This window comes from Phaenicophaeus curvirostris, chromosome 13, assembly GCF_032191515.1.
Source record: "Phaenicophaeus curvirostris isolate KB17595 chromosome 13, BPBGC_Pcur_1.0, whole genome shotgun sequence".
NCBI classification, from domain to species: domain Eukaryota; kingdom Metazoa; phylum Chordata; class Aves; order Cuculiformes; family Cuculidae; genus Phaenicophaeus; species Phaenicophaeus curvirostris.
Window position 1 is genome coordinate 15,791,887 of NC_091404.1, and position 24,539 is coordinate 15,816,425.

General features: G+C 55.1%; 3 protein-coding genes across 4 annotated transcripts; 1 reads left to right on the forward strand and 2 right to left on the reverse strand.

The window, feature by feature from the left end:
• Positions 1-343: 343 nt before the first annotated feature.
• SRPX2 (sushi repeat containing protein X-linked 2) lies at positions 344-5,826 on the reverse strand. The gene is made up of 10 exons (XM_069867356.1): positions 5,295-5,826; positions 3,463-3,549; positions 3,179-3,370; positions 2,874-3,050; positions 2,366-2,492; positions 2,158-2,279; positions 1,862-2,041; positions 1,587-1,720; positions 1,387-1,508; positions 344-1,135 (listed from the first exon to the last, which is right to left on the reverse strand). The coding sequence occupies exons 1-10, from the start codon at positions 5,362-5,364 to the stop codon at positions 955-957; spliced, it is 1,392 nt and encodes a 463-aa protein (XP_069723457.1). The 5' UTR covers positions 5,365-5,826; the 3' UTR covers positions 344-954.
• Positions 5,827-6,839: 1,013 nt separating this feature from the next.
• TSPAN6 (tetraspanin 6) lies at positions 6,840-12,412 on the forward strand. Of its 2 annotated transcripts, XM_069867613.1 has the most exons (8): positions 6,840-6,960; positions 7,059-7,247; positions 7,608-7,682; positions 8,287-8,385; positions 8,655-8,810; positions 9,532-9,615; positions 11,368-11,461; positions 11,673-12,412. In XM_069867613.1, the coding sequence occupies exons 1-7, from the start codon at positions 6,874-6,876 to the stop codon at positions 11,434-11,436; spliced, it is 759 nt and encodes a 252-aa protein (XP_069723714.1). In that variant the 5' UTR covers positions 6,840-6,873; the 3' UTR covers positions 11,437-11,461; positions 11,673-12,412. The 2 variants fall into 2 exon arrangements, with proteins under 2 accessions (XP_069723714.1, XP_069723716.1); XM_069867615.1 differs by lacking the exon at positions 7,608-7,682.
• Positions 12,413-15,148: 2,736 nt separating this feature from the next.
• Positions 15,149-23,701, reverse strand: TNMD (tenomodulin). The gene is made up of 7 exons (XM_069867709.1): positions 23,639-23,701; positions 23,397-23,531; positions 20,025-20,165; positions 19,147-19,248; positions 17,147-17,300; positions 15,816-15,988; positions 15,149-15,536 (listed from the first exon to the last, which is right to left on the reverse strand). Exons 1-7 carry the CDS (start codon positions 23,684-23,686, stop codon positions 15,327-15,329), a joined length of 963 nt encoding a protein of 320 aa, XP_069723810.1. The 5' UTR covers positions 23,687-23,701; the 3' UTR covers positions 15,149-15,326.
• Positions 23,702-24,539: the final 838 nt, after the last annotated feature.

A 24,539-nucleotide genomic window follows, 5' to 3' on the forward strand; every position in this document is an offset into this window, starting at 1 on the left:
CTTGTGGATCCTCCCCTCTTTTCCCCTGGCACTATGCTTTGAAATGTGGTTGGTTTTTTTTTTTTTTATTCTTTCCATTCTTCTTCTTCCTCCCACCCACTCTGTTTCCCAGTCTGCTCCCTACTTGTCTTCTCCCCCCTCTTCCTGGAGGTTGCTGCTGGCTCCAGGCTGGGGGCAGTTGTGCCCAGCCCAGCCCTGGATGGAGCCGTGCAGGGTCAGCCTGGGGGTCTGCAGGTAGGGCCCTCGGGAAAGATTTGTTTCCCAGGCCTCTCTGTGACACATCTTCTGCCAACACTCACTTTTATACAAATTTATTTATTTTGAGTTAATATTCTACTGCCAGAACAGTTCCCAGGAAGGGTGCCCTGGGGGAGCGAAAGGCAGGGTGGGGACGCTGAGCCCTCGGGGGAGCTGTGCTGTGTGCTGTTGGCTTTGCCAAGTCGGGGACCGTTTGCTTTTATTAATGCTAAAGGCTTGCTGGCAGGACCCTGGAAGCAGCGCCTACCTGCCAGGGCTGAGCCCAGGCTGGCGGGAGCGGGTTCAGGTTGTGCATGGGGTGGGGAGGCTGAAGCTGCTGTATTGGAGGCGGTTGCTGTGTCTGGCCTGGCTGCTGTTCTCTGCTCCAGCAGCCCAGTGTCTGGCACCCTTCTCACCCCTGCCCTGGAGTTTGAGCAGGAGGGGCTCTGGCGTCTCCCACCATGGTCCTGGCTGGGCTGAGCCATCCCACAGCCCAGCTGGAGGCTGCTCCTGGCTGCTGGGCAGTGGGGGTGCTGCTGGCCTTCATCCCTGTCCCTGCTCACATCTCTGGGCCAGAGCAGGCTGGCTCCCCTGCCTCTGGAGGTCCTCAGCACCCTGGTCCTCCTCTAGGGTGGGTGACTAGAAAAGCAGAAAGGAAGATGTCTGTCCCCTGAGGCTGGTGGCGGTGGGGGACAGGGTTGTCTGCCCGGTGCTGCCTCACTCGCAGGGGTCCCCGCTTTGTGCCCGCCGTGCTGACTCCTGCTCGGTCAGTAGGTAGGTGTCAATGAAGACGAAGAGGTCATCGGGGTTTACGGGGGAGATGTAGCGCTCACGGTCAGTTCCTGCCTTGTCCAGAAGCACCGCATTGAAGTGGGAGCGGGTGAGGTGCAGGAACTGCCTGGAGATGTACGGGTAGAAGCTGCTTGTCAGGGCTAGGGGTGCTGCAGGCTGGAGCTGAGCTTGCCTACCCCATACAACCACGCTCAGGACCTCCTGGGGTGGTGGCTCCCATCTCTTTCTCAGGGCTTCCAGGAATGGCTGTACACAAACCCAACTGCAACCTCCTGCTTTGCCATCCCTGGAGGTGGCCCTATCCCCACTCCTCTCCTGCAGACAGTGGGCTCCACAGGAAAGACCCCATCCCCTTACCTGAGCTCCTCAATGATGCTGAGAGACAGCTGGTGCTCACGGATGCGGCCCACTTCGTGTGGGGGCTGTCCCACCAGCTCGATGGTGGTGACGTGCCGCAGATCCAGCCCGCAGGCGGCTTGCTGCAGAGAAGGGAGCCATGAAAGTTTGCTGGCTGGGTGGGTTGGGTGGGAAGGGAGCGGGCTTGAGGGTCTCCTCACCTGTAGCATGGAGATCTGCAACTTGTAGTAGCGGTTAGAGGGGTCAGGAGCTGAGATGACAAGGAGCCGACGTTTCTCGTGGAACTGGTCCAGCAGGCTGGCGGCTGAGTTCACGGCTGTGTTGATCTGCATGGCTAGAGGGAGAGGCTGGTGCATGGAGAGATACCATTTTGCCTTCCACCACCCCTTCCCTACCCCTCCTCCCTGCTGGGCAGCCCCCCCACAGCCACCAGGCACCGCTGTGGGCTGGTCCTGCCCTGCTCGGCCCCACTTACGTGCACAAAGGGGCTGGGAGCCCGTCCACTGCTGGGTGGACTGGCAGACCCGCAGGGACGTGCCCTGGCGCTCGTAGCCCCCGTCGCACAGGTACTCGCAGGTTGCACCGTAGTTGTTGCCATCAGAGGTGCAGGAGATGTAGCCGTTCTGCGGAGGTTTGAGGACAGGGCAGCGCCTCACTGCGAAGAAGGGGGGTGGGTGAGGGCTGGGGGTGGTGGGGCATGGCCCCAGCTGTGGGGCACGGAGCCCAGAGCTGGGGAGAGACTGCCAGCAGCCCCTGGTGAGCCCGCCTCACCTTGGACGCGTATGCTGAACTTGCAGCTGGCTCGGTTGTACGCCTGGTCATAGGCAGTGTAGCGTATCACGTGCTCTCCTTCAGGGAATTCGGAGCCAGGCTCTGGGCCCCGCAGCATCACCCTACACCCAGCAGATGTGTTTCTCTGTCAGGATGCTGGGAGGGAACACCCAGTGTGGTCCCCAGCCCTCAGCACCTCCACCCTCACCTCTTGATGATGCCATCAGCAGAATCCTTCACACGAGGCGGGTCCCAGTAGACGATGGCAGTCAGTTTGCCTGGCTCAGCTATCCGCTCCCGGGAGTCTGGACAGCGGATCTTGGGAGGCTCTATATCTGCCCAAAGAGAGGAGACAAAATTGAGGAATCTGTGGGTGCCAGGGCAGGGCTATGAGGGCCAGGCGCGGCCCTTGGCATTCAGGCACCCCGGGGATGCTGTGCGCAGCCCAAGCTCCCTGAAGCAAACAAGACCCGGGTAAAGCCAGCCCCGAGTGCCTCGATCCCAGATCGACATGCCCTACACCAGCCCATGCTTCTGGGCTAACGGCACCTCAGTGACAGTGGGGCCGGGTTCCCAGCGTAAGGAGATGCTGGAGCTGGGGCCAGGCAACACCTGGGTTGGGGATGATACCAGCAGGCACCCTGGGGACAGAGAGTGGCCTGCCCCTGTGTGCCCCAGCAGCGTGGGGCTGGGAGGATGGTAGGGTGAGAATTTACCTACACAGACTGGCTCGCTCCCGCTCCAGCGCCCGTCCTCCATACAGATGCGGCTCCGGTCGCCCTCCAGCTGGTAGCCGGGCAGGCAGCTGTAGTCGCAGCGGGAATCCATCTGCACTCCAGCTGAGCACACGTAGGAGCCCCGCAGCACTGCTGGCAGCACGTGGCATCGGATTTCTGGGACAGGGAGAGCAAAGAGGGGCTGGAATAGGCTGCCTTGCCATGCTGGCAGGCAGAGCACTGAGGACTCACTGCCATGGGTGACTGTGGGGATGCCGGCAAGCTGATGGGCAGGGCACACTCACGTCGGCAATACGCCATCCCAGACCAGTGGCGGCTGGGCAGGCACTGGACGGTGCTGGGCCCTACCAGCCGGTACCCGCGGGTGCAGCTCAGCTCACAGCGTGTCCCCAGGCTGCTGCGGTAGGAGCCCCCTCGGGGTGAGTAGCAGGTGGCCTCTCCACGGTGGATGTTGAGTGTGGCACACCACTGGGGCACTGGGGGAGAGCAGAGACATGAGGGGGTCACTCAGCCCTGTCATGACTTGGTTTCCCAACAAGGACCCGAGGGATGGCTTTGGATGCTGTACCTCGGCGATAGTCCAGGGCAGGCTCGGGAGGGGGTTCTTCCACATACACCTCATTGGTGTGGCTCTCAGCTGTGTAGTAGCCAGACCCTGAGAAGGAGGAGAGAGGTGAGGGGGCTGCATCACAATTTGTGACCCAGGAGATGATGCCTCCCCATGCAGCTGCATCCTCCATCCCTGATCACCACATAACTCCCAGCAAGCAATCCCATCCCCGGGCAGACCCAATCCTGCTGTGCTTGGGACTGCTGTCAAGGGTTAAGCTGGGCAGACAGTGAGCCCAGTCCCCAGCGATGTGGTGTGCATTGGCACCAGCCTGCAGACTAAACAGTGGCAGGAGCAGCTGTGGTTATGGCAGGAAACGGGTGCTGGTGCAAAGTGGGCTGGCACTGACCCCCCCCAGCTTCGCACTGCTGGGAAGTCCTCCTTCCACCCTGTCCTGTGGCACTGTCCCTGCCACCAGGCCTCCCAAGGGAAGGAAGAAAGCTGCTCTCCCAGTGGAGTCCCTGGCCAAGGCAAGGGAGGAGAGACATGCTGCCTTGCTGGGGGCCAGCAGGGATGCAGCACCAGGGAAGGATGAAGCTGCTGGAGGGACTTGGCCAGAGCTGCTGGCCTCACGCCATCCATGCTGTGCAGAGGGGCCCCATGCCCTATGAATGAGGGAATCGCATCCTGGCACTATCCTTGCAGGCCACCCCCTGACCCACGCTATGTCCCCATGGACAAGGGACCAGCAGGCAGGGAGCGAGCCGCGCAGGGGGAGAGGGCTGGCATCCTTCCCCATGGCCCCTCGGCCGGCCGTGGCATTCCCCAGCACTGAGCTCACATTTCCGCTGCGTTTCCTCAAGCCCCAGCCAGCGCTGCCCCCTCCTCGCCGCCAGCCCACCCCACCGCAGTCCCCACTCCAGCATGGGGGGGATGCTCAGTCTGGGAAGGGACACTGGCCAAAGCAGCAGCCCCCACTGCAGCCGCTCCCATCTCCCCTTCACTCAACTCCAGGTTTTGGGAAGGGAATGTCTGCCAAAGGCAAGCCAAGCAGCAGCCCCACCGTCACAGGGAGGAAACTCCATTAAAAAACTTTCCAACATGAACTTTATTACAGAGCGACTCCCCACCGCTTCCCACAAGCTCCGTTAAGTCGCCCACTCGTTTCCACAAGCCTTTTACCCCGGCGCCTTTCCCACACTGCCACGGCTGCCTTGGGGAGCACAGGGATCCAGGGCAAGGACGGAGCTGGCATCCACCGGGACGTCAGGGACCTGGTGAGCAGGGCTGCTTCCCAAGGGGCTGCTGAGCCCATGGCCACGGTCCCACGGTCCCTGCAGACGTGCCATTTAATTATGATGTCCCCTTTTTGTGCAGGCACTGCCTTTTCCTTCTCACCTGGGGCCAGCTCTGGCTGCCCAGGGCAGGAGCATCCCAGCCAGTCGCGCTGGCAGCTCGGCAAGGGGATAAGAGCAGGGAAAGGGGAACCCCACCGAAACAGAACAAGGGTTTTGATCCTTAACCCAGCTGCTTAGCTGCAGGGGAGGTTGGATCCGAGCACTCTGTCCAGGCAAACATCTGCAGGTCAAGAGCCCCCGTGGGAGCAAGGAGTCATTGAGAAAGCTACGCTCCCGCAGGCAGGGGCGTGATGGAGAGGCTGTTTTTCTGTTTCTCTCTGGATGCTTCCCAGCACCCCCTCCGCTCCTTGCCATACCACGCAGCCCACCCTGCAGGCACTGATGCTCTCCCCAGCATCACACCCCATTGCTCCCACCCCCTCGCCCCCTCAGGGGAGCGGCACCCTGCTGTCCCCCAGGAGCCTCGCTGTGCCCACGCACGCCAGCGCTCACCTTCGTGCCATGTGGACGACACCAGCCTGGCGAGGACAACCAGCAGGATGGGGGCTGTCTCCTGCGCCATTCCGGGGGGCTGGGGGATGGCCAGCCTGCCTGCCGTGCCGATTCCAGGGGCGACCACGAGCCCCGGCGAGGGCAGAGAAGGGTTGGAAACAGGGCGACAGCCCCCTCCGTCGCCTTGTCACTGCACCTCCCCTCCTGCTTGTCCTCGCTGCCCGTGCTGAGCAAAACTACTTTTCCCTTCTGCTGTCTGTCCCAAACATTCAAAAGCTGTGAGTCAGGCCCAAAATGATGAGATTGTCAAAAAAAATAAATCCCAGGATCGACCGTTTTCCAGTGCGCCTCCTGCTTCTCTGAGACTTTAAAAGGTTGTTAGATTTTTTTTTTTCCTTGCAAGCAGAAGATCCAGGAGCTTGTATTGGCACAGGAGAGAGCGTAGCTGCGCCTCCACCAGCCTTGCTGGGCTCTGTGAATGAGGGTTCAGGGGACGAGGACAAAACTGCAGGAGCCAGGACCCTTTTTCCACCTCCTTCCAGGAGAGAGGGAGGGAGGGAGGGATCTCACTGCAGACAACGGGCTCCGAAACCGGTCTGGAGGCCAGTGCTTCCAGCTGGGGTCTGTTTTCCAGCTGAAGTTCAGCCCCTGAGAAGCAGAGGTAATGAAACACATTTGTTAGGACCCACAGCCCTGCATCCCCTGGGGTTGGGAGGGAGCTGAGGCAGGGGATGCCTGGGATTTCGGCTCTGGAATACAGGACAGCACGGGGGAGGGGAGAGGAGCAATGAGCCTGGCACAGACAGGTAGGAGACTTGGCGTGGGGCGCAGTGGGCGGATGCGCTGCCTGAATGCGCTAATTATGTGGTGGCCAGGCCTGTAAGCACGCTAATTAATAACACAGCTGTGCCGAGCAGGAGAAGGCTGATGGGAGGCCACTGCACAGGGCTGGTGGAGCAGAGGTGTGGGGAAGGCTGGCTGGGAAGCCTGGAGCCCTGTGAGGGGCAGACGGGGCCCTTGCCCCAGGGCAGGCAGCGTGCCCATCGCTTGCTGGCATGGCGGCGGCGCCATGTGCTGTGGCACAAGGCACTCCTCGCTCTGCAAGGGAGACTAGCAGGAGACGGGGGGACACGTAGGCTGGGAGAGCAGGGACCGGGCGGCCCGGGACGGGAAAGGCGTGGGCAGGGGGGTGGCACCGGGCAGGCAGGGAGCCCCCCGGGGGGGAGGAGCTGCCTTCGGGGGCGCTCGGACATTTCCGTGAGCGCTCGGCTGGGGCGGGGAGGGGCCCGCGGGGAGGGCGTGGAGAGGCGAGGGGGCGTGGCCTAACGGCCACGGCGTGAGCGGTGGGGGCGTGGCCTGTGTGAGAGGACACGGAGGGGCGTGGCCTGCGGACGGGGGCGTGGCCTACGGACAATGAGGTGGGCGCGGCCTTCGAGCGGGGGGCGCGGCCTTCGGACAAGGAGGTGAGCGCGGCCTTCGGGCCGGGGGCGTGGCTTGAGGGCGGGGGGCGCGGCTCGAGGCGGGAGGCGCGGCCCCGGTGTCGGTCCCGTCCCCCCCTGCCGCGGCCCCGGTGTCGGCCATGGCGTCCCCGTCGCGGCGGCTGCAGACGAAGCCGGTGATCACCTGTCTCAAGAGCGTCCTCCTCACCTACACCTTCGTGTTCTGGGTGAGCGCCGCCCCGCAGCCGCCCCGCCCCTGCCCCGCGGGGCCTCGCCGCCCTGTCGCGACAGTCGCGAGCCGCGGCGGGTTGTGTCCCCCCCGCAGGTGTCGGGCATCGTGCTGCTGGCCGTGGGCGTCTGGGGCAGGGTCGGGCTGGCCGTCTACTTCTCTCTGCTGGACGAGAAGGCCACCAACGTCCCCTTTGTCCTGGTGGGCACCGGCACCGTCGTCGTCCTCCTGGGCACCTTCGGCTGCTTCGCCACTTGCCGTGGCAGCACCTGGATGCTCAAGCTGGTGGGTGGCCCCGCACGGGGCGGGACGGGGTCCCATCCCACCCCGTCCCATCCCACCCCACCCCACCCCATCCCACCCCATCCCACCACATCCCATCCCCTCCATCCCACCCCACCCCATTCCATCCCATCCCATCCCATCCCACCCCCTCCATCCCACCCCATCCCACCCCACCCCATCCCATCCCATCCCATCCCATCCCATCCCATCCCATCCCATCCCATCCCATCCCATCCCATCCCATCCCATCCCACCCTTTCCATCCCACCCCCTCCATCGCACCCCATCCCACCCGCTGTACCCCACCCCATCACACCCCACTCCTTCCCATCCCTCCCATCCCGCCCTTTCTGCCCGCAGTACGCCATGTTCCTGTCCCTCATCTTCCTCATCGTCCTGGTCGCTGCAGTTGTGGGGTTCGTCTTCAGGCACGAGGTGAGTCTGGGCAGCGCTACCATCTCCTGATGTTGCAGAGCGAGTTTGATCCTGGTTTTAACCCATGTGCACTTGTGGATGTCACTGCAGAAACAAAGGTGCTGCTGGGAGTGGTATTTACTTTAGCTAAAATGGGGTTAAACCAGCCCAAAGAGCAACCTGGTCCCCGTAAGGATCCATAAGGTCCCCATAAGGTTGGGGACGGGTGGAGGGTGCACCTGCACAGCACGCTGCCCCTCCACCAGAAGAGGCAAAGTAGCCCTGGAGTTTAATTTCTGGCTTTGATCTGTCTTCTGCAATAATTTCTGTAATTAAGGCTCCTCTGAGGGTTCCTGAGCTGCGGAGCAGGCTGCTTATGGGGGGAGCTGGCACCGTGTAGGTGCTTGTTATTGCACTCGGCACCACTGCTTCCACAGTGCTTCCCAGCCTGCCCTTTAATACCGCGTTTAATTGCCTGGGTGGCCAGGGGAATGTCTTCTGGCCATGGCCAAAGTCACTTTTGCCGTCACCAAGCGGTGACTAATGCAGGGCAGTGGTGGTGTTGTGCTGCGGGTCCCGAAGGAGGGGAGGGGACGGCGCCACCGCAGAAACCTCTCTCTTGCAGATTAAGACAAACTTTGAGAGTAACCTCAACATGGCCTTGAGGGACTACAATGTGACCGCAGATCGGCACAGCGAGGCTGTCGACACCATCCAGAGAACTGTGAGTGCCGCAGGCTGGCATCTGGCTGGCAGTGGATGGGAATACTCGCCTCGGCCCTGGGACTCCCTGCATTACTGGCATCACCATTGTAGTATCGGGGGTCCTTTTGCACTGTGGGCTTTTGAGTTTGGGTGGAGGTGCTGGATGGGAGCACAAGATGGGGCTGGCTTCTGGAGAGGTGAGGGCAGGGGAGCCATGGGAGTGGTGGTAGGACTGGGAGGTCAGTATCCTAACATGACTGGGCTCCCCAAACATCCTTCCCCCTCCAGCTGCACTGCTGTGGGGTCCAGAACTACTCAGACTGGGAGAAGACTGAGTACTTCACTCAAAGGGGCATCCCCCGGAGCTGCTGCAAGAGCCAAGATGACTGCTCAGCGGAGGATCTGAAAGACCTGAGCAAAGCCAAGCTGAAAGTGTTTGTGGATGTAAGTTAAGTTCAGAAGAAAAACCCCTGCCGGTCCTGGAGGTGGGGAAGGCAGAGCTGGGCAGGTGGAGGCAGCCTTGCCCTTCCCTGTGAGGCTTGAAAAGAGAACTACTCTCTTAATGCAGACACCTTGTGGTCCAGGGACTCTCCTGGGGTGGATGTAGGGGAAGGGCATGAAGGAACAAGCCCTTCCTCATGTCTGAGGTCCCCCTCACTTCTTCCTTGGGGGTCAGGCACCAGCTGGACCTGAGTGTTTGTACTCAGGGCTGTGTGCTGTGGAGAACAAGTGAATAAGGCGATCATTTTCCTGTGAAGTTCATTTGAGCAGTCTCCCAGGGGCTGAGCAAAGTCCTCACCTGACAGTGAGCACAGGTGACCTCATCCAGTAGGGATGATTGGGTGATGCATGGGACATTCCTGTGATAAATCACCTTGCTCAACCCAGCACTTCTCACTGGGAGCAGCCCAAGGGCAGCACTCTCCTTGGTAGTGTGGCTGGGCTGGGAGGCTGGTTGGCGCAGCACTGATAGGGAAATGATAGGGAAATGACTTTGACGAGGTCAAGCAGGAGGGTGGCAGCCAGGAGCCCTGAGCTGCCTGTGTGAGGGCATCTTCTCCTGGAGCTGCCGGTGCGCTGGGGGATTGCTGGTTTTGCTCCTGGGGGTGAAAAGCACTGAACTGAAAAAAAAAAGCACTGAATGCTCACTTTCTGTCAACTGCAGGGTTGTTTTTTCCTGGTGACATCAACAATGGAGTCAAAAATGAGCATTGTGGCTGGAATCTCCTTTGGCATTGCGTGCTTCCAGGTAAATCTCCCTTGCCTGGCACTGGAGGAGTGCGCAGTGAAGCTAGGATGTCTCTGGAGGTATTTAATTTCTGTGTAAAGTCTGGTGAGTGTACAAAAGGCACAGCCTGTTTCAGCCAGGGAGGAGCAGCTATTCTGCAGATTCCCCTTGGGTTTAATCTCACCGCTGTGCTTTCTCCAGTCTCTTAAACCCATGGCCAAAGCACCAGCTCTGTTTCTGCGAGCCCAGGTTGTTTGTGAAGAGCTGCTATCTGAAATAACTGACTTCAAGAAAAAGCCAAACAGAGCCTGTGCTGTGCTGGGCAAGCTCCCTGCATCTGCTGTTGGCAAGAATCAAATTTGCGCCATTCCTTTTCCTACCCACTGATCTCCCTTTCATCAGGAAGGCGTTTTGGCATCGCTTCTGTGTGGCTTGGTGCCTGTGAGCACCTGTGGGGCACTGCTTGTGCTGCCAGCTCACACCCTGCATGTCGCCTTACCCTGTGATTGCTTCCTCTTCCTCCTGCACCCCAACCTCTCCTTTACTTTATCCTGTAGGACACTTCCTGCAGGAGCCGCAGCGGTGGTGTGCTCACCGGCCCCTGCTCCGGAATGCTTTATCCCAGCAGGAAATGAGAGGCCCCTGCCCCCAGTTCTGCAGTGCTGGGCACGCTGATGCTGCTGTGGGGTTTCCCGAGGTGCTGAGGGTTTTCCAATGCGCTGCAGTGGGAGCTGCAGGAAGTGCAGCCCTTAACTGGTTGCTGGTAGCTTGCTGGGCTCCTGGCACTGAGCAGCTGCAGAGTGAGCTCAGCCAGCGTTGACTTTGGAGGGGCTTGAATTCGACCTCCCCTTGATCCAGCACATGAGGGCTGTGGCATGAGCTGCGAGGTGGAACCTTGCCAAGATACTTGTCCTGTAATGAGTGCGTTGCCGTGTGTTTCCCACAATGGATGTGCTAAACAGAGGGAGAGGTGGGACGCAACAGCCCCTGCCTGCAGCTTGTGCTGCCCAGTGTTTTTACTTGTGGCTGGGAGAGCCCCAGAGCTGGAGCAGGTCTGCTGTGCCCAGGCTCTCACCCTGCTTTTCTTCTCAGTTGCTTGCTGTGGGGTCACCGAGACGTGACTGACACACAAACAGTGAGCTGCATGCTCCTAGCCATGAAATTATCTCAGCTGATGCCAGACTTGGGAGTTGTAACTGGTTCCTGGCTTTTATTGCTCTTGTAGCAAACCTGGCTGTGTCCTGCAGCCAGCAGGGACCCATCATGCAAATGTGCCTCTAACTTTGCTTGTGTAGGTCAGGCTCCTTCAGGATTTGGCCCTAAATGTCTGCACAGGGGCTGGGAGGCAACGTTGTGATAACAGTAGCTTGTCCTTCAGATGCTGATGTGAAAACAGCAACGTTGCTTCCCTGCTGTCCTTGCAACAGGGAGAGGTGGCTGGTGTTCTCTAGTGGCTGTGTAGTTTTCTGTGATGCATCTGTGTAATCTCTGAAAACACCGTAAAACAGTAGATGCTTCGTGGAACAAAACGCAACAGGATGGGATGCAGAGCATCTCTTGTGAGGAGTTTGTTTGGGTGATGCCTGCCAGGATCCTCTGCTTCAGCCTCTTATTCCAAAGCAGGGCACAGCAGCCTGTGTTGTGGTTTGTAAATCCCGTTGTCCATCCTTGGATTTTACAGAACTGGAGCAATTTTTTAGGCTTTTCCCCTGTAATACTGTGTTCTGAATTTGGCTACCTCTGACGTATGGGGTTTTTTTTTCTCTTTTTCAGTTGATTGGCATCATTCTCTCCTGCTGCCTGTCCCAGTACATCACAAACAACCAGTATGAGATGGTGTAGCTGGCCCCCAGCACCCTGTGGCCGGGTATGTGTGTCCATCAGTGATGAGGCTGCTATGTGCCTCTGCATCCCTGGCTGCTACCTGCTCACTCCTGGGGACCTTCTGCACAGTGGCGGGTACCACTTTTGGGACTGTGTGGGGATAAAAGACACTTACAGAACTATGACTGCCACATTAGTTTAAGCTGTGTATATTTCCAGCCTTGTCTGTTAATGCTTTTTCTTGTGCATTGCAGGGTATGCTCTCCGCAGCCGGGGAGGGTGCCACCACCTCCAGTTTTCCTCTGGATGCCGCTTGGTGAAATCTTGCTTTAAACTGACTGATCTTCTCAACTAGCTCATAGAAACGAGTGCAGCAGCTGTCCTGATGCGCTCAGGGACTTGTCCTAACACTACTCTGCTGTGCCACCGCGTGCGATAATTAGTGTAGCTGCGGTGGTTACAGCAAGCGCGCTCCCCCAGGTGCTGCAGCTCCTGATTCTTTCCTCGGCAGCGCGTTCAAGTGCCGTGCCAAAGCCAACCGTGCTGGCAGCCTCACGGGACTCTCCAGGCTCGCCTTCAGTGCCTCTATTGGGAAAGCAATGCTTTCCTTCATCTCCAGCAGCTCCTCAATGTCCCCTTGCTCTACAGACACGATTGCTCTCGAGATGGGGCTGTTGCCCTGTTAAAACGCAGCCCTGCCTGCCTGAAGCCCTTGGCTCAGCAAGGTTTCGGCTTGTTGCCAGGCACTCTCTCTTCCCTGCCCTGGGTTTTATATACTTTTTTATAGTTGTATTTCTTAAAGCACTGGCTGTAGTGATTCTTTGTAAGCTGTAGTGAGGTTTGGTGATGTAGCTCCTGGTGCCTTTACCTTGGTAGGTGTCCTTGCACTGAGTCAGCTGTGACTTTATTGTCAGTATTATATGCTGCTTTAACTCATTTTGTGTATTGGGTAGAACTCTTTTGTCCTGAAACACAATAAATATTAAGATATTTTGCTCTATGAAACCTCCTTGGCTTTTCATCTCCTGGAGATTCCTGTGCTTAAAGTCACTGCAAAGAGCAGCAAACCCTCCCTGGGAGGTAATCCTCTTGCCCCGGGCCAGCCGCTAACCTCTGGACCATCGCAGCTTGCCTTTCTCTGATGCTCACTGGGGCACTCGTGCTTACAAATAACTTCTGTAATTGAATTTTCTTCATAACAGCAGTTGTGTAACCATGCTGAAGCAGAAGGCCTGGAGGATCTCCCAGCCCAGGAGCTGGGTGGTTGGGTTCAGCTCCATGCAAACGCGTGCATCCTCTGCTGCCAGTCGCTTGCTTGGGGCAAAGGGCAGGGCAGCACTGCTGGAGCTGCCTTCTTCGCCAGCCTCTCTCCGACAGAGAAAGAAACATGGATTTAAGCTTTTATATTTATTCAATACTGATCATTTTTGGGCTGTTTTACCAGCAAGCCTTTTCCTTAGCGAGCGTGATGCTACAGTGGTGCCGTGAAACTCCCCTCCTGCTGAGTTTTGGGGGGTTTGGGATCAGAGGCACTCGACTCACAAGGGCTGTGGCTTGGAGCAGCTGGTCAGCTGCCAGGGCTGCTGCTCCTGCTCCTGGGGAGGAGGCAGATGGCAAAGGAGGTGTTACGTGTAGCGTCAGCCCACTAGTAAACGCTGCTCCGCTGCTTTGTGAGCTGCCCCAACCAAACCACTCTGTGGTGCAGCAAATCACCAGGTGCAGGGCAGCCTTGCTGCTGATGGAGGAACCCGAGGGGAATACCTGAAATCCTTACATTGTGTTTAACCTAGGTAAGTAAATCGGACTGTTGCCAGCGCCTGGCTGGCCAGAAGCCTCCGGGATTGGAACAGAGAGGCAGAATGCATCAGAGCGTGGCAACTGGGGTGAAGAGACGGCTGACGGCAATTAATGAATGGGTGGAGATGGTTTGGATAAACCCATCCTGATCAGAAAGCCTGCGTAGCGGGAAGGGCCCTTGCACTGGTGTGCACCCCTGCCTCCCCAGGCAGCTTTCTTTCTCAGGGTTGACAGTTTATGCAGTATCAGGTGGGCAGAGATGGTGCCAGCAGAGGGAGACACAGGGAGCCCAGATGTTTCTGAGCTGCTGCAGCAAAACCAGCACCGACTGTCCTGTCCTGAAGACTGAGGAAGTTTGTCAAGGCTGTTCATTGCTGCAGCCATCAACATGTGCAGATCTTATCTGGTTAAATAGTGCTTATGTAGACACTTTGCTTTCATTTGGAGAGACATCAGTGAGCTCCTGGAGGCACAGGCGTGTGCTGTGGGAGATGCCAGGCAGACTTGGGGCACTGCTGTTCTGGTAAAGGCATTGGATGCGCATTGGTGACCTGTTTGGACCCCCCGAGCTGGGACGTGAGCATTGCTGGTTGGCCCCAGGGCTCCAGTTTCCTGCAGCAGCTATGGCTGGGTGGGTTTCATATACCCCTGCTGCATTCAGACCTCCTCTCAGGGGGATAAATGTCTTGGGAGACTTGTCAGAAATGCATGATGTCCCCAAGGCTGGTTGGTGTGAATCTCCTTCTCTGGAGATACTCAAAATCCACCTGGACACATGCCTGTGCAACCTGCTCTAGGTGAACCTGCTTTAAGAGGGGGGTTGGACTGGATGAGCTCCAGAAGTCCCTTCCATCTCCAACTGTTCTGTGATTCTGTGGTATCACTTGGGATGCCATGTAGGCGGCGTCGTGCTCCCAGAGTTTTGATCATCTTGCCAGCACAACCATGAACAGGGGTAGAAGGAACTGCCCTTAAAACATACTCATATTCCCATGGGAGCTACATGGATGCAGGGAGGGCCCAGCAGTCCCTGGGACACCAGGGCTGGCACCCTGCAGAGTGGCAGTCAACAGAGTCCCACCTCTGTTCCTTTCCTTCTGAGTTTGGCTGGGCAGGCTTGTTCATGCAGGCATTTCCCTGGGAAGCACTGGCCGTGGCAGCTCATGCTCCCTGGGTAACACTGTGAGAGTTTCACCTGCAGGATGTCAAGGCTCCTCTGCAGCAGCCGGCTCCTTGGGATGAAAGTTGGAACCTGGGGTTTGGCATGAGCTCTGAGGCTGTGAGCAGAGGAGGGCTGCGCAGGGGGAGCACAGGGATGTTGGCCATTAGCCCCCTCAGCTCTGCTCAGCATGGCTGCAGTGTCAAAACCTTCCTTTTTTTCCCCCCACAGCTCAGGTTTTCCCTGTTTATTGGTCACAGGGATGGAGAGAGCTGATGGCACTTGGGATCTTCCATGCTTCTGCTCCCTGTGGCTTTGGCAGCTCAGTTCCTCAGGGGCTCCCTGTGCCTGCTCCTGCCTCCACCTCGCCGGCACACAGCCGTGCTGTACATCGCTCCCGAAGGGACTGGTGCCACTCCTGAGCTGTCACTAATAACTACCGAACACATCAGAGCATGCCAGAACAGAGGGTCAGGATGTGCTGAACAACAACCAGCGCCATCAGGGAGCAAATCAAGGACCTCTGCGTGTTCTGAGCGAGTCAAGCGCTGGCAGTCCCAGTACCTGAGTTATGGATGCTCGTGACGAGGCAGCTGAACAATTAGATCACTTCTCAGACCCATTAAGCATCACAGACTGAGACAAAATGACTCTCCATTTTCTTTGCAATCGCTCATACAAGACATTTATTGTTTGCCTCTTGCTGCTCAGCACGGTGACGGTGCAGTCGAGCACAGATTCCCCTGGCTCCACAGGAGCAGCGTGGGATGCAGGGTGGGGACAGGCAGCGCGTGCACCAGGCAGGTGCCGTGGCCAGTGGGCTTGTGTGCTCACCGGCAATCAAGCAGGTAGGGACCCGCGTGTCGACTGTTTAAGAATGCGTCTGGGTAGGTGGCGATGGGGCAGGCAGGCACGGAGCAGCACCCAAATGCCGGGTGCTACGCAGCACAGGCTACACCCTGCCCAGCATCCGCGCGATCCACCAGTTGCAGGGCATGATGATCCGGCAGATGACCCTTCCGCCCTGGTAGCAGTAGGGGTAGGGGTAGTAGCCCAGGAGGGGCTCGCAGACCCGCCGGCAGTAGCGGTTGGCGCGGCGGCACTGGGCACAGCAGTAGCCTCGCTCATCCCACAAGGGGTGGAACTCCAGCCCGTTCTCCGACTGCCAGGAAGAGCCAGTGTCAGTGCGGTGAGGGGGATTGCGCGGCCAGGGCACCCCAAGAACACAGCCAGGACACCCCAGGAGCATTGACAGGACATCCCAAGGAGCAGGAACAGGTTACCCCAGAAGCATGGCTGGGTCACCCTAGAAGCTTGGCTAGGACACCCCAGGAACATGACCCAAACATCCCAGGAGCACAGCCAGGATACCCCGGGAGCATGGCCAGGGCACCCTGAGAAGACAGCTGGGGCATCCCAGGGTGCAATTCCCTGCACTCACGTAGTCGTTGACAGGCAGGTCCTCCTCGGTGAGCTGCCGTGCTCTGCGCTTTGGTCCCAGCTGCACATCTTTGTCCACCTCATGTTTGCTCCCACCATTCAACCAGCTCTGGTTGTCTATGAGCAGCTCAGAGGCTTCTTCTGCTGCCCCTTCGAGGTCAGCCAGCTCAGGAGCTGCAGGAAGAGCCCAAACACTGCTGTCAACAACCAGGGTGCAGGGGGACAAATGCCACAGCAGGCGTTAGTGTCTCTACCAAAATTTGATGCTATGATACAAGAAGAGGAGGAAAACACTCCAACCTGAGCAACCCCACCAGAAAAACAGCTGTAGACCATTACCTCCTTCTCTTATCAAGCCTGGGTGAAGGGCTGTAGGGGATAATAGGGCAGGAGGACAGGATAGAAATGACATGGCCTATCCCTTCCCTGTGCACATGGGTCTGTGGGTGGTGTTGGCATCCCCAGCACAGGGCTGCAGGTGCAAGGAAGCACGTTCTCATGGGGGGCTCTGCTGCTCTAGAACCCCAGCAAAGCAGACTTGAGGCAGATTACACTCAACTACAGCACCTGTTGGTGGTTTAGGTAAGACCCACAGCAGCGTTAATTTTCTTTGCAGCCCAGTTTAACAGCTAGGAGAGAGGAAGCAGAAAGGTGAGGGCAGCAAAGGATGGGAGACTCTTCACTGGGGATCCCTGATGCCCTCTCGCTTCCAGGACCATCAACGTCTGTGAGCTGACAGGTACCCCTGGGGGGACAAGATGTGCTTCTGTATCTTTGCAGCTGCAGAGCAGAGGGAGTTTTCTCAGTAGGGGTTTTTAAACTAGCTCATTCGGATAGAAGTGGGTTAGAGAGTGGGTAATTACACTGGCGGATCTCAGAGGCCACAACCTCTGCAAGGGCTGTGTAGTGAGCAGCTGGAGGTGGCAACCCCGTTGTGTGATTTAGATGCAGATGTCTGCTCATGCTCTGGTGTTCATGCGGTGACGAGAATTTAGACGTCCCAGTTTCCAGCAGTGCTGGCTTCTTTGCACGTACAAAGGTCTTTTTCATTTTTTTTGCCATGTTATGAGGAAGGTGGCCACTCTACAAAGTACAGGGCAGTGGGGAGCCAGCAGAGATGAGCACTTTGTAGAGAGAAACTTCCTATTAGCCATGTTCTCTCATAGTCATGGCCAACATTGTGTTCGTGTCTGAAACGTATAATGAGGCAGCAGAAATGGGTTCCCACTATGTTGCACTGGGGTAAACGGCAGAGGGGATACGGGTAGGTGGCAGGGCTGGTCCCAGCAAGTGGACTCATGAGCATTTCAGGGTGGAGGTGGCTCCTTGTACCTGCTATTGGTGTTGGGTGGATCCAGTAGGTGGTCACATTTCTGCAGATGTCAAAAATTTTGGAGCTTTTCAGGAACTCCTTGTTCTGAATGGGCTTTTCCCCAGGCACCCAAACTACAGACTGCTCAATGTAAGTGGTTGTGATTTCTTCTCCCTGGAAGAACAACAAGATTTCACCTGGTGTAGTGAGGCACCCTCTTCCCACTGCTGGCTGCTTCTCCTCCCCTTGGCTTACTCAGAGGCATCTCTCTCCTCCCAGAGAGCAGTTCATCCTACTCTGCCTTAGTTCATGGTGCTCACTGGGTGCACATGCACTATCCCACTGGTCCTCACCAAAGGAGACCCATCATGAGCTTTGTCTTTCCTTCCCACTTCCAGCCAGCACCACCCTGATCTCTCCTCCCTTTGTTCGTCATGCTTCAAGAACCTTCTCCTGGGCAGCCTCCACCATCTGGAATAGCCTTCTGGAGCACCTCAGCTTATTTAAAACCCAAGATTAAAACATCTCTCTGCTTTGCTCTTACTACTTAATTTCTCTCTCCTTCTGCTACTGATTTTGTGATCGAACACTTTAATTTATTCCTCACAGAAATTCTTTGCACGGCTATATTCTGTAATTTATACCACATGTCTCTGCCATTGCATTAGTCTGTGGCGTGTTTTGGCAGGCACTTAGAGAGGGAAATATATAAAGACTATTGGATGGGTCTGTGCTAAGTTATCTGCCAAGGCAACGTTGTGTATGTTGGTGGTGGTAGTCCGTAGAGCAAGCTGGCAAATGGCATTTTTCTCTCCAGAAGGCGTCTGGAGCTGTATTTCTCTTTTATAGAGTTTTTCCTTATGGCTTTGGGAAGTCTTAGGAAAGTGCCAACACAACCTGACCCAGTCTGAGTTGTTTTCAGGATCTCCAGTGAAAGCCGTGGGGTTGGAGAGGTGCTGTCTGAAGGACCTGGCAGTGTGAGGGCTCTGGGAAGAGATGACTGGAGCCTAAATCTACATTTATCTCACTGGGTTTTACATTTTAGCTCTCTTCCCGGGGCTATGTTCTGCTGAAGTTTAGGAAGACATATCCTTTTTACGACGATAGGCGAGAAGATCTATTAGCTTCTTATGGCATAATCAAAGAATCGGCTTCAGGGAATTTGGGTCATGATTCAGGGAAATGTTTCTGCCCACGCTTCGTTTCAAACATGTCCTGCTGGCATTTTATCTGCAGCGGCTTCCTTAAGGAGAGATTCAATCTGCTAACGCCCTTCGTCTTGCAGATGGGGAGGTGGAAGGGCTGTGCTACAGGACTAAGGGCTCAGGGATGGAGCTGAGCTCTGGGGACAACTGCCTTCAAGGAACTGAGGCATTGCCCTGGGTTGTGCTGTCAGAGAGGGGTTAAAATATGGAGTTAAAATCCATTTCCATGCAGCATGCAAAGCCTGTGACTCCGCAGAAGGATGCAGTGTGTAAAATTTAAGTGGGTGTAAGATGCAATCAGGCACATCGAAGGGAGAGTGGTCGTGTAGATCAGAGGTGGCCCCAGCCTGGAGCTTCCCACCTCCCAGGGCTGTATGCCAAGCGCTTTCTCAAATCGCATTTCTTATACTGCTGCTCTCTTAAATTCATTACTTCTGCCTTATTCTGCTTGAGAACTGAGGCTCAATGCTTGGAGAAAACAATTTGATTGACTTATTGGTGCCTGCTAATCCTGAGCTGCCTTGCGACCTTTTGACTACAACAGGATTATTGTTCTTGATCTCCAGTATTGTGTTGAGAGGTTTTTGTCTGTTGGCTGTCTAATCCCGTCTCTTCCTACTTGTTGTTTTTAGAAGCAATCCTCTGAAATAAGATCATTTTATGAAGCGATCACGACTCATTATTTCTTTGTGGCAAAGTCTCTAGGAAAGCTGGAGCAGATGGGAGCGTGGTGGGGATGGCAGCTCCGCTCCCAACGCTAACGAGAGGAGTGGGTTTCACTGGGTGCAGAGGGGTGTCCTGTTTTATTCACCTACCTCAAGCTCGGGGATCTTGGCCTCTGTCGTCTCAGGTAGGACTTTAGTCTGAGTCTTGATGAAACATTTTTGAAGTCCCACAAAGAAGATGCCAGTAATTCCCTACAGCATCAAAACAAACACCGTAAAAGCAGTCAGGGCAAAGCAGGAGGATAAATAACTCCAGCACACAGCGGGTACAGCTGGATAAGGGTTTAGTTGTATTTTTCCAGTTGATGTTTTTGTGCAAACTCTGTTCAGCAGCGGTGCTAAGATGTACTAACAGGTTCTCCTAAGGGATATTGCGTTTTATCGTTTGGGGGAATTGAGCTTTTTACAAATATTTTAAAGCAGGTAGTCATAAAATTTTACTTTGCTCCCTTCTCCTTATAACTATTGTGAGCTCTAGTTGTCATAAATAAAAATATGCAGAATAGCATCTGACCGTTATGGCTTTGTGAACATTCAGCCCCAAGTTCCTGCTTGGCTATTAGCTGAAAATTTTGCCATATGTCACTGAACAGGGTATTTTCCTACAAATTTTAATTAGGTTTCAGAGAGAGCCTACAACATTATCAGAAGGTTTTAATGCTCTCCAGACAGACAAATGTATTGGGTTTGGATAGATTTATGATGATTGTGTTCCTTTGCAAGGGTAAATCCAATAACTAGGTCTTGTTTTTAGGATGTATTTCGTGGGAACTGAACCACGCCACTATGAAATATGGGTGGGAGCTTATGTAGATACACATCCTCCCCTAGAGAGTCTGCGTATGAGCAGTGCTCTTCCTGAGCATCCTAAATTTTGCTCCAGCAACCCTGTGGTGTCCTAAGGGATCCCACCAGTCCTGCCGCAAGACAGCAGGCAGGATCCTGGGGACAAACTCTGTCACACTCACATTTTTGAAGTCATGGATCTCCAGGATTTCTTCACTGCCGTTCCCACTCCTGAAGGTCTCTGTCCTGGACAATGGGTCGATCTCCATCACAATCTTCTTCTTCTCGCCGTGGCTGAAGAACGTGTGTTCCATGTCATAAATCTGTGAGGGATAAAACCACATGGGGGTCAGCTAAGCCTCCCACATGGTGTCGCACACCAGCGGGTAGGCGAGTAGGCTGCTGCTGGGTACCTGACCCCTGTGCTGGGTACCCTGCTGGCTTCTTCTCTGTGTCCCAATTCTGAGCCAGGATGGTTGTCTGGATAGTGCAAGGAGAGTTAGTTCCCAGGCACTGGGGCTGCAAAGAAGGGCAGGATGGGGTCAGGCTGAAGGGGAAATGTGTGTCGAGCCTAGGAGAAGATGTTGATCCCACGCTTCCACCAAAAGCTTTGCCATGTCTCAGCTTTTGCCAGTGTTTTCTGTGGGACAAGCCTGTTTACATCCTGGACTGAACTGAAGTTCAGAGCCCAAGGTTCAGAGCCCAAGTTCAGAGCCTTGTCCTTGCCTTCCTTGCTCCATCACCACATCCCTGGCTCACTTGCTCTGTCTTTTTGTCCCTGTGTTTCTTGGTCCATCATTGCATCCCAAGCTTGCTCGCTGCATCACTGCATCCCCGTCTTTCTTGCTCCATCAGTGTGCTTTTTGCTTTTCCTGGCAAGGCAGAGGTAAAAGCCTCTTGCTGCCTGGAGGAGATCAGGGATTGCCTGCAGATCAAAGACCTCCTCGAGGGCTTCTGAAGAGCTTCAGGGCATAGCAGCCGGCTTCTTGGCAGCACTCATCCCCATGGGGAGTCAGGGTGAGCAGCACGGAGGGAGCAGCCACCTCCTCCTCGCAGGTGCTCGCTGCACTCAGCTGGCCCAGCAGCCCTCCGGTCTCTGTGGATGCCTGACCCTCAAAGGATGAGTTGTGGCAGATGCTCTTTGAATCACAAAAATGATCCTGCTGGTGTAGTGAGAGCTGTCGAGCCTCAGAAAGTATTTTTTTCCCAAATAAAATGGTGCTGTGCAGAAGCAAAGGGCTTGTGCAAAACCCCTCAGGTCCACAGGGCAGAGGAAAGCGATAGAGGCACAGGGATGGGAAAGCCCTGTCAGTGCCCCGGCTCAGCTGCAGAGCCAGGAAAGGAGCTCCCTGACCCCGTAGCGACGTCCCTGGGAAGGGCAAACGCTTTGCCTACAGTCCCATTTCTTGCACATCCCTGCCTGTCAGAGGGTTCAAAATATCTTAGGAATGTTTTCAGCATCAGCACCCTCTGATCTGCAGCTGCTGGAGGAAGCTTCGGCACAGAACTGGCCATGGGTAACTGCCAGGTACCTGTACCCCTGCTTAAAATTTAGAAGAGCAGTGTGCGCCTTGGCAGCCATGAGCGTCTCCTGTTAGTCAGCAGGAGGCTTTTATAAAGATATATGGCTGTCAATAGATTTTTATGGTATGGAAAATATAGTCTGAAGCCTAAAATGGCCGGAAGGCTGCTGGTTTTGACTGACAAAATACACACAGTGCCATAAACAATTTCTAGCAGGGTAGGATCCCAGGTGGCATCTTACCTTCGAGTGCCTCTCCATTTACGAATAATTACTTCTCCCAACGTAGTGGCCAGCTAACCCATTTCGGCTTGGCCGGCTCTGTGCCACTCAGAGAACTGCGAGATGTTTTATAGGGCTAAAAATGACACTTGCTCACGAATCGTTGAAATATGTCCCTCTGCGAGGCTGCGACAAGCCCCTCGTTAGCTGACTCATCGCCTTCGCTCACTGGCTGTGCCAGCCAGCACGGATGCTGCCACGCAGAGGGCAGTGTCCAAGGCAACCCCTTGGAGGAACAAGCCTCCTTTAAAGATTTTTCCCATTCTCCGGTTGCAAGAAGGGGCTCAAAGCACTTTTTGTTCTTTAAAGAGTTTAATTCCCCTTGGTTTATACTTTCCAGTGTTAGGAACTTTGTCTCCCCCTTCCTGCTGTTCCAAGAGGACTCCCAGGCCAGCTGGAGAAGCACTATCCTGCAGCCACAGAAGACGTGGTGATGCTGGACGCCAGGAGCATCAGAGTGCAGATTCACCATGAGAATATCTTTGCTTTCCTGTGACCTTGTGCTTTGCTTCCCTGCCCAGCAGGAGTTGCAAAGGGCTTTCAGAAATACCAATGGATTCCATTCTCTACCAGTGCCCACCACTGAGGATGCCAAGGGCTAGTTCCTTAGATAACTTATCCGAGGCTGGTACCCTGGATAACTTTTCCAGGGCTACAACAATGGTTCTGTGCTGCTAGCTCAGAGGAAACCTCCCCTCTGGGGGTTAATAGCCTATCTCCCCCCCACAGCTGGCACACACCCTGGTTTTCGAGGAACAGTAGAGACTTTATAACCATCTTGGCAGGACCCTGGAGCCACATATGGCTTTTATTACTTTTTCTTTTATTTTGAGGGTACTTATTTCTATTTGATAAGAAGACAAAGTTTCCTGTGAGCTGTGCTCTTCCTCTGCTCTGCTGTGGGGCAGGCAGGAGAGAGGAGATGCTGCCGTGAGAAAGAAGCTGCCTTGGCTGCCCATGGGAATTTTGGAGATGCTCTTGGGAGTCAGCAAAACCTGCTGGCACCAGGGTGCAAAGCAGGACCTCCTGGGCAAGCATGGAAACTCAAAGGGGAGGAGAACGAGGAGCACTGGGCAGGTTGTTGGCTCCAAGGTTAAGTGAATAGCTTGGGTTATAGGACAAAGAAGAAGGAGGTTTGGCAGAACTGCAAAGATCTTGGCCCGAGCAGGCAGAGATGCCGCCACCGGCACGCTCAGCACTTACAGTAGCGTCTGTCGGCGGAGCTGGGAATAAACGAGCCCAATCCAGTTAGCAGGAGCTCCTCCAAAAGCTAATCCGTCTCACCATCCCCTCACATTGCAGACACATTAAAGTAAGAAATATAATCCATGACAATCAATCACCACTGCGTCCTGGCTTTCTCTCCTCTTTATGCGGTGGCATAATGACTTTTCCACCAGTTCCTGGCAAGATAATTGAAATGAAATGGAAAATATTTTCTTACTTGTCATAAAATTTGCTGCCGGTGGAATAAGAGTAACTTTAACTCTTCGTGGCGTAGCTCCCATCCCCTGTAATTGTCAGTCAGGGAAAGAATGTGGTGACAGAGAAAAAACCTCAGCCCGTATAATGTAAAAGCTAGTTATGCATAATACAAAGGTATTTTATGTGAATACTTGTGGTCTAAGAAAATGCATTTTCTAAAATTGCTGGGGTTTTGGGGTGTAGTGAAAACTTTCAGTGAGTCGAGGGGGACAGCTCTGACTGGGGAAGCGGCACATAAACACTGCACCAGAAAGTTTTTACTTACTTTTCTGGGTGTTGAGTTCCAGAGATATTTGACACCAAAAAAAATCAGGATAAGAGAAATGAGCAGCAGGCTGAAGAGCAGTCCGCAAAGCTGGTATCTGGTGCAGGTCTTCTTGCGCACCTTGGATGCTTCTGCCTAATTAATGACAAAACGGTGATAGCCAGAGGTTTGCTGATGATTCGAGGAGGGATGAGTACACATGCATATTAGACATTTATCACGCTGACAAGCCACATACTTACATCCAGAAAGCGGCAGTCCTCCGGGCTCTCCCGAGCCGTCCCTCCCATGGTCTCCTCTGTGTGCAAGGACTCCAGCCTGCGCCGAGGTGGAGTTTCGGAGGCTCTGGGCTGCACAAACAGCGGGGAAGGCTGGGTTACTGCCGCCCCCATGACGGCTGCAGCCAGCTTTCCCCCACAGCAATGCTCACTGTTCGCAGGGTGCAACCGATTCCCATGGTTTTGGAGACAAGCCTGCACAAAGCTGTGCTGCGCAGTGTCCATCGGCTACATGTAGAGTCCCGGTTTATCTTATAACTCCTGCTCCTGGTCTCCACTTCTTGAGATTGTCAATTCCAACTGTACCTGTCCACTACTAAATCACGTGCAATATATGCCTGCATGTGCACGGTTTAGTGTTTGACAGGAATGGTTGGACTCGATGATCCGGTGGGTCCCTTCCAACCGGGTTATTCTATGATTCTATGATTCTATGCTTACGTGTTTGTGCGTGTCTGCGTGCACACGCACAGCTCACACATGTGCATCCAGCCCCCAGCAACACGGTGTGAAGCCTGAGCTCTCCTCATGGAGGGTTGTAGGATCCCGCACTCGCTTTGTGCTGATCCGTGCCCCAAAGTCAGCCTAGCAAGGAATTTCCTGACTAATTTTTTTTTTCTACGTTCAAAAATTTCCATTTGTTGAAATGATACCATTTCTTCATGGAAATGAACCCTTCTTAAGAAACGCTTTCAAATCCAGCATGAGGTTTCTAGTCTGAACAGGATGAGGCTCCCTGGTGTAGAGGAGCTGGCATGCACTGTTTTTCCAAGCTGTTTACGCTCATAAAAACCCAGAGTACATCATGCACTAATTAAAATTGTGCTGAAAAGAAGGAAATCCACATCGAGTTTTGCTCAGAGTG

What these genes read in the sequence shown, in the direction of transcription:
- SRPX2 (XM_069867356.1), bottom strand. Translation starts at nt 5,364, where the DNA reads ATGGCGCAGGAGACAGCCCCCATCCTGCTGGTTGTCCTCGCCAGGCTG. An exon ending in GCTGATGGCATCATCAAGAG is followed by an intron (nt 2,280 to 2,365) that starts GTGAGGGTGGAG and finishes TGCTGGGTGTAG; the next exon opens with GGTGATGCTGCGGGGCCCAG. An exon ending in GTTCAGCATACGCGTCCAAG is followed by an intron (nt 2,042 to 2,157) that starts GTGAGGCGGGCT and finishes CCTTCTTCGCAG; the next exon opens with TGAGGCGCTGCCCTGTCCTC.
- TSPAN6 (XM_069867613.1), top strand. Translation starts at nt 6,874, where the DNA reads ATGGCGTCCCCGTCGCGGCGGCTGCAGACGAAGCCGGTGATCACCTGT. An exon ending in CCTACACCTTCGTGTTCTGG is followed by an intron (nt 6,961 to 7,058) that starts GTGAGCGCCGCC and finishes TCCCCCCCGCAG; the next exon opens with GTGTCGGGCATCGTGCTGCT. An exon ending in GGTTCGTCTTCAGGCACGAG is followed by an intron (nt 7,683 to 8,286) that starts GTGAGTCTGGGC and finishes TCTCTCTTGCAG; the next exon opens with ATTAAGACAAACTTTGAGAG.
- TNMD (XM_069867709.1), bottom strand. Translation starts at nt 23,686, where the DNA reads ATGGGAGGGACGGCTCGGGAGAGCCCGGAGGACTGCCGCTTTCTGGAT. An exon ending in AGGACTGCCGCTTTCTGGAT is followed by an intron (nt 23,532 to 23,638) that starts GTAAGTATGTGG and finishes GTCATTAATTAG; the next exon opens with GCAGAAGCATCCAAGGTGCG. An exon ending in CCAAGATCCCCGAGCTTGAG is followed by an intron (nt 17,301 to 19,146) that starts GTAGGTGAATAA and finishes TTGTTCTTCCAG; the next exon opens with GGAGAAGAAATCACAACCAC.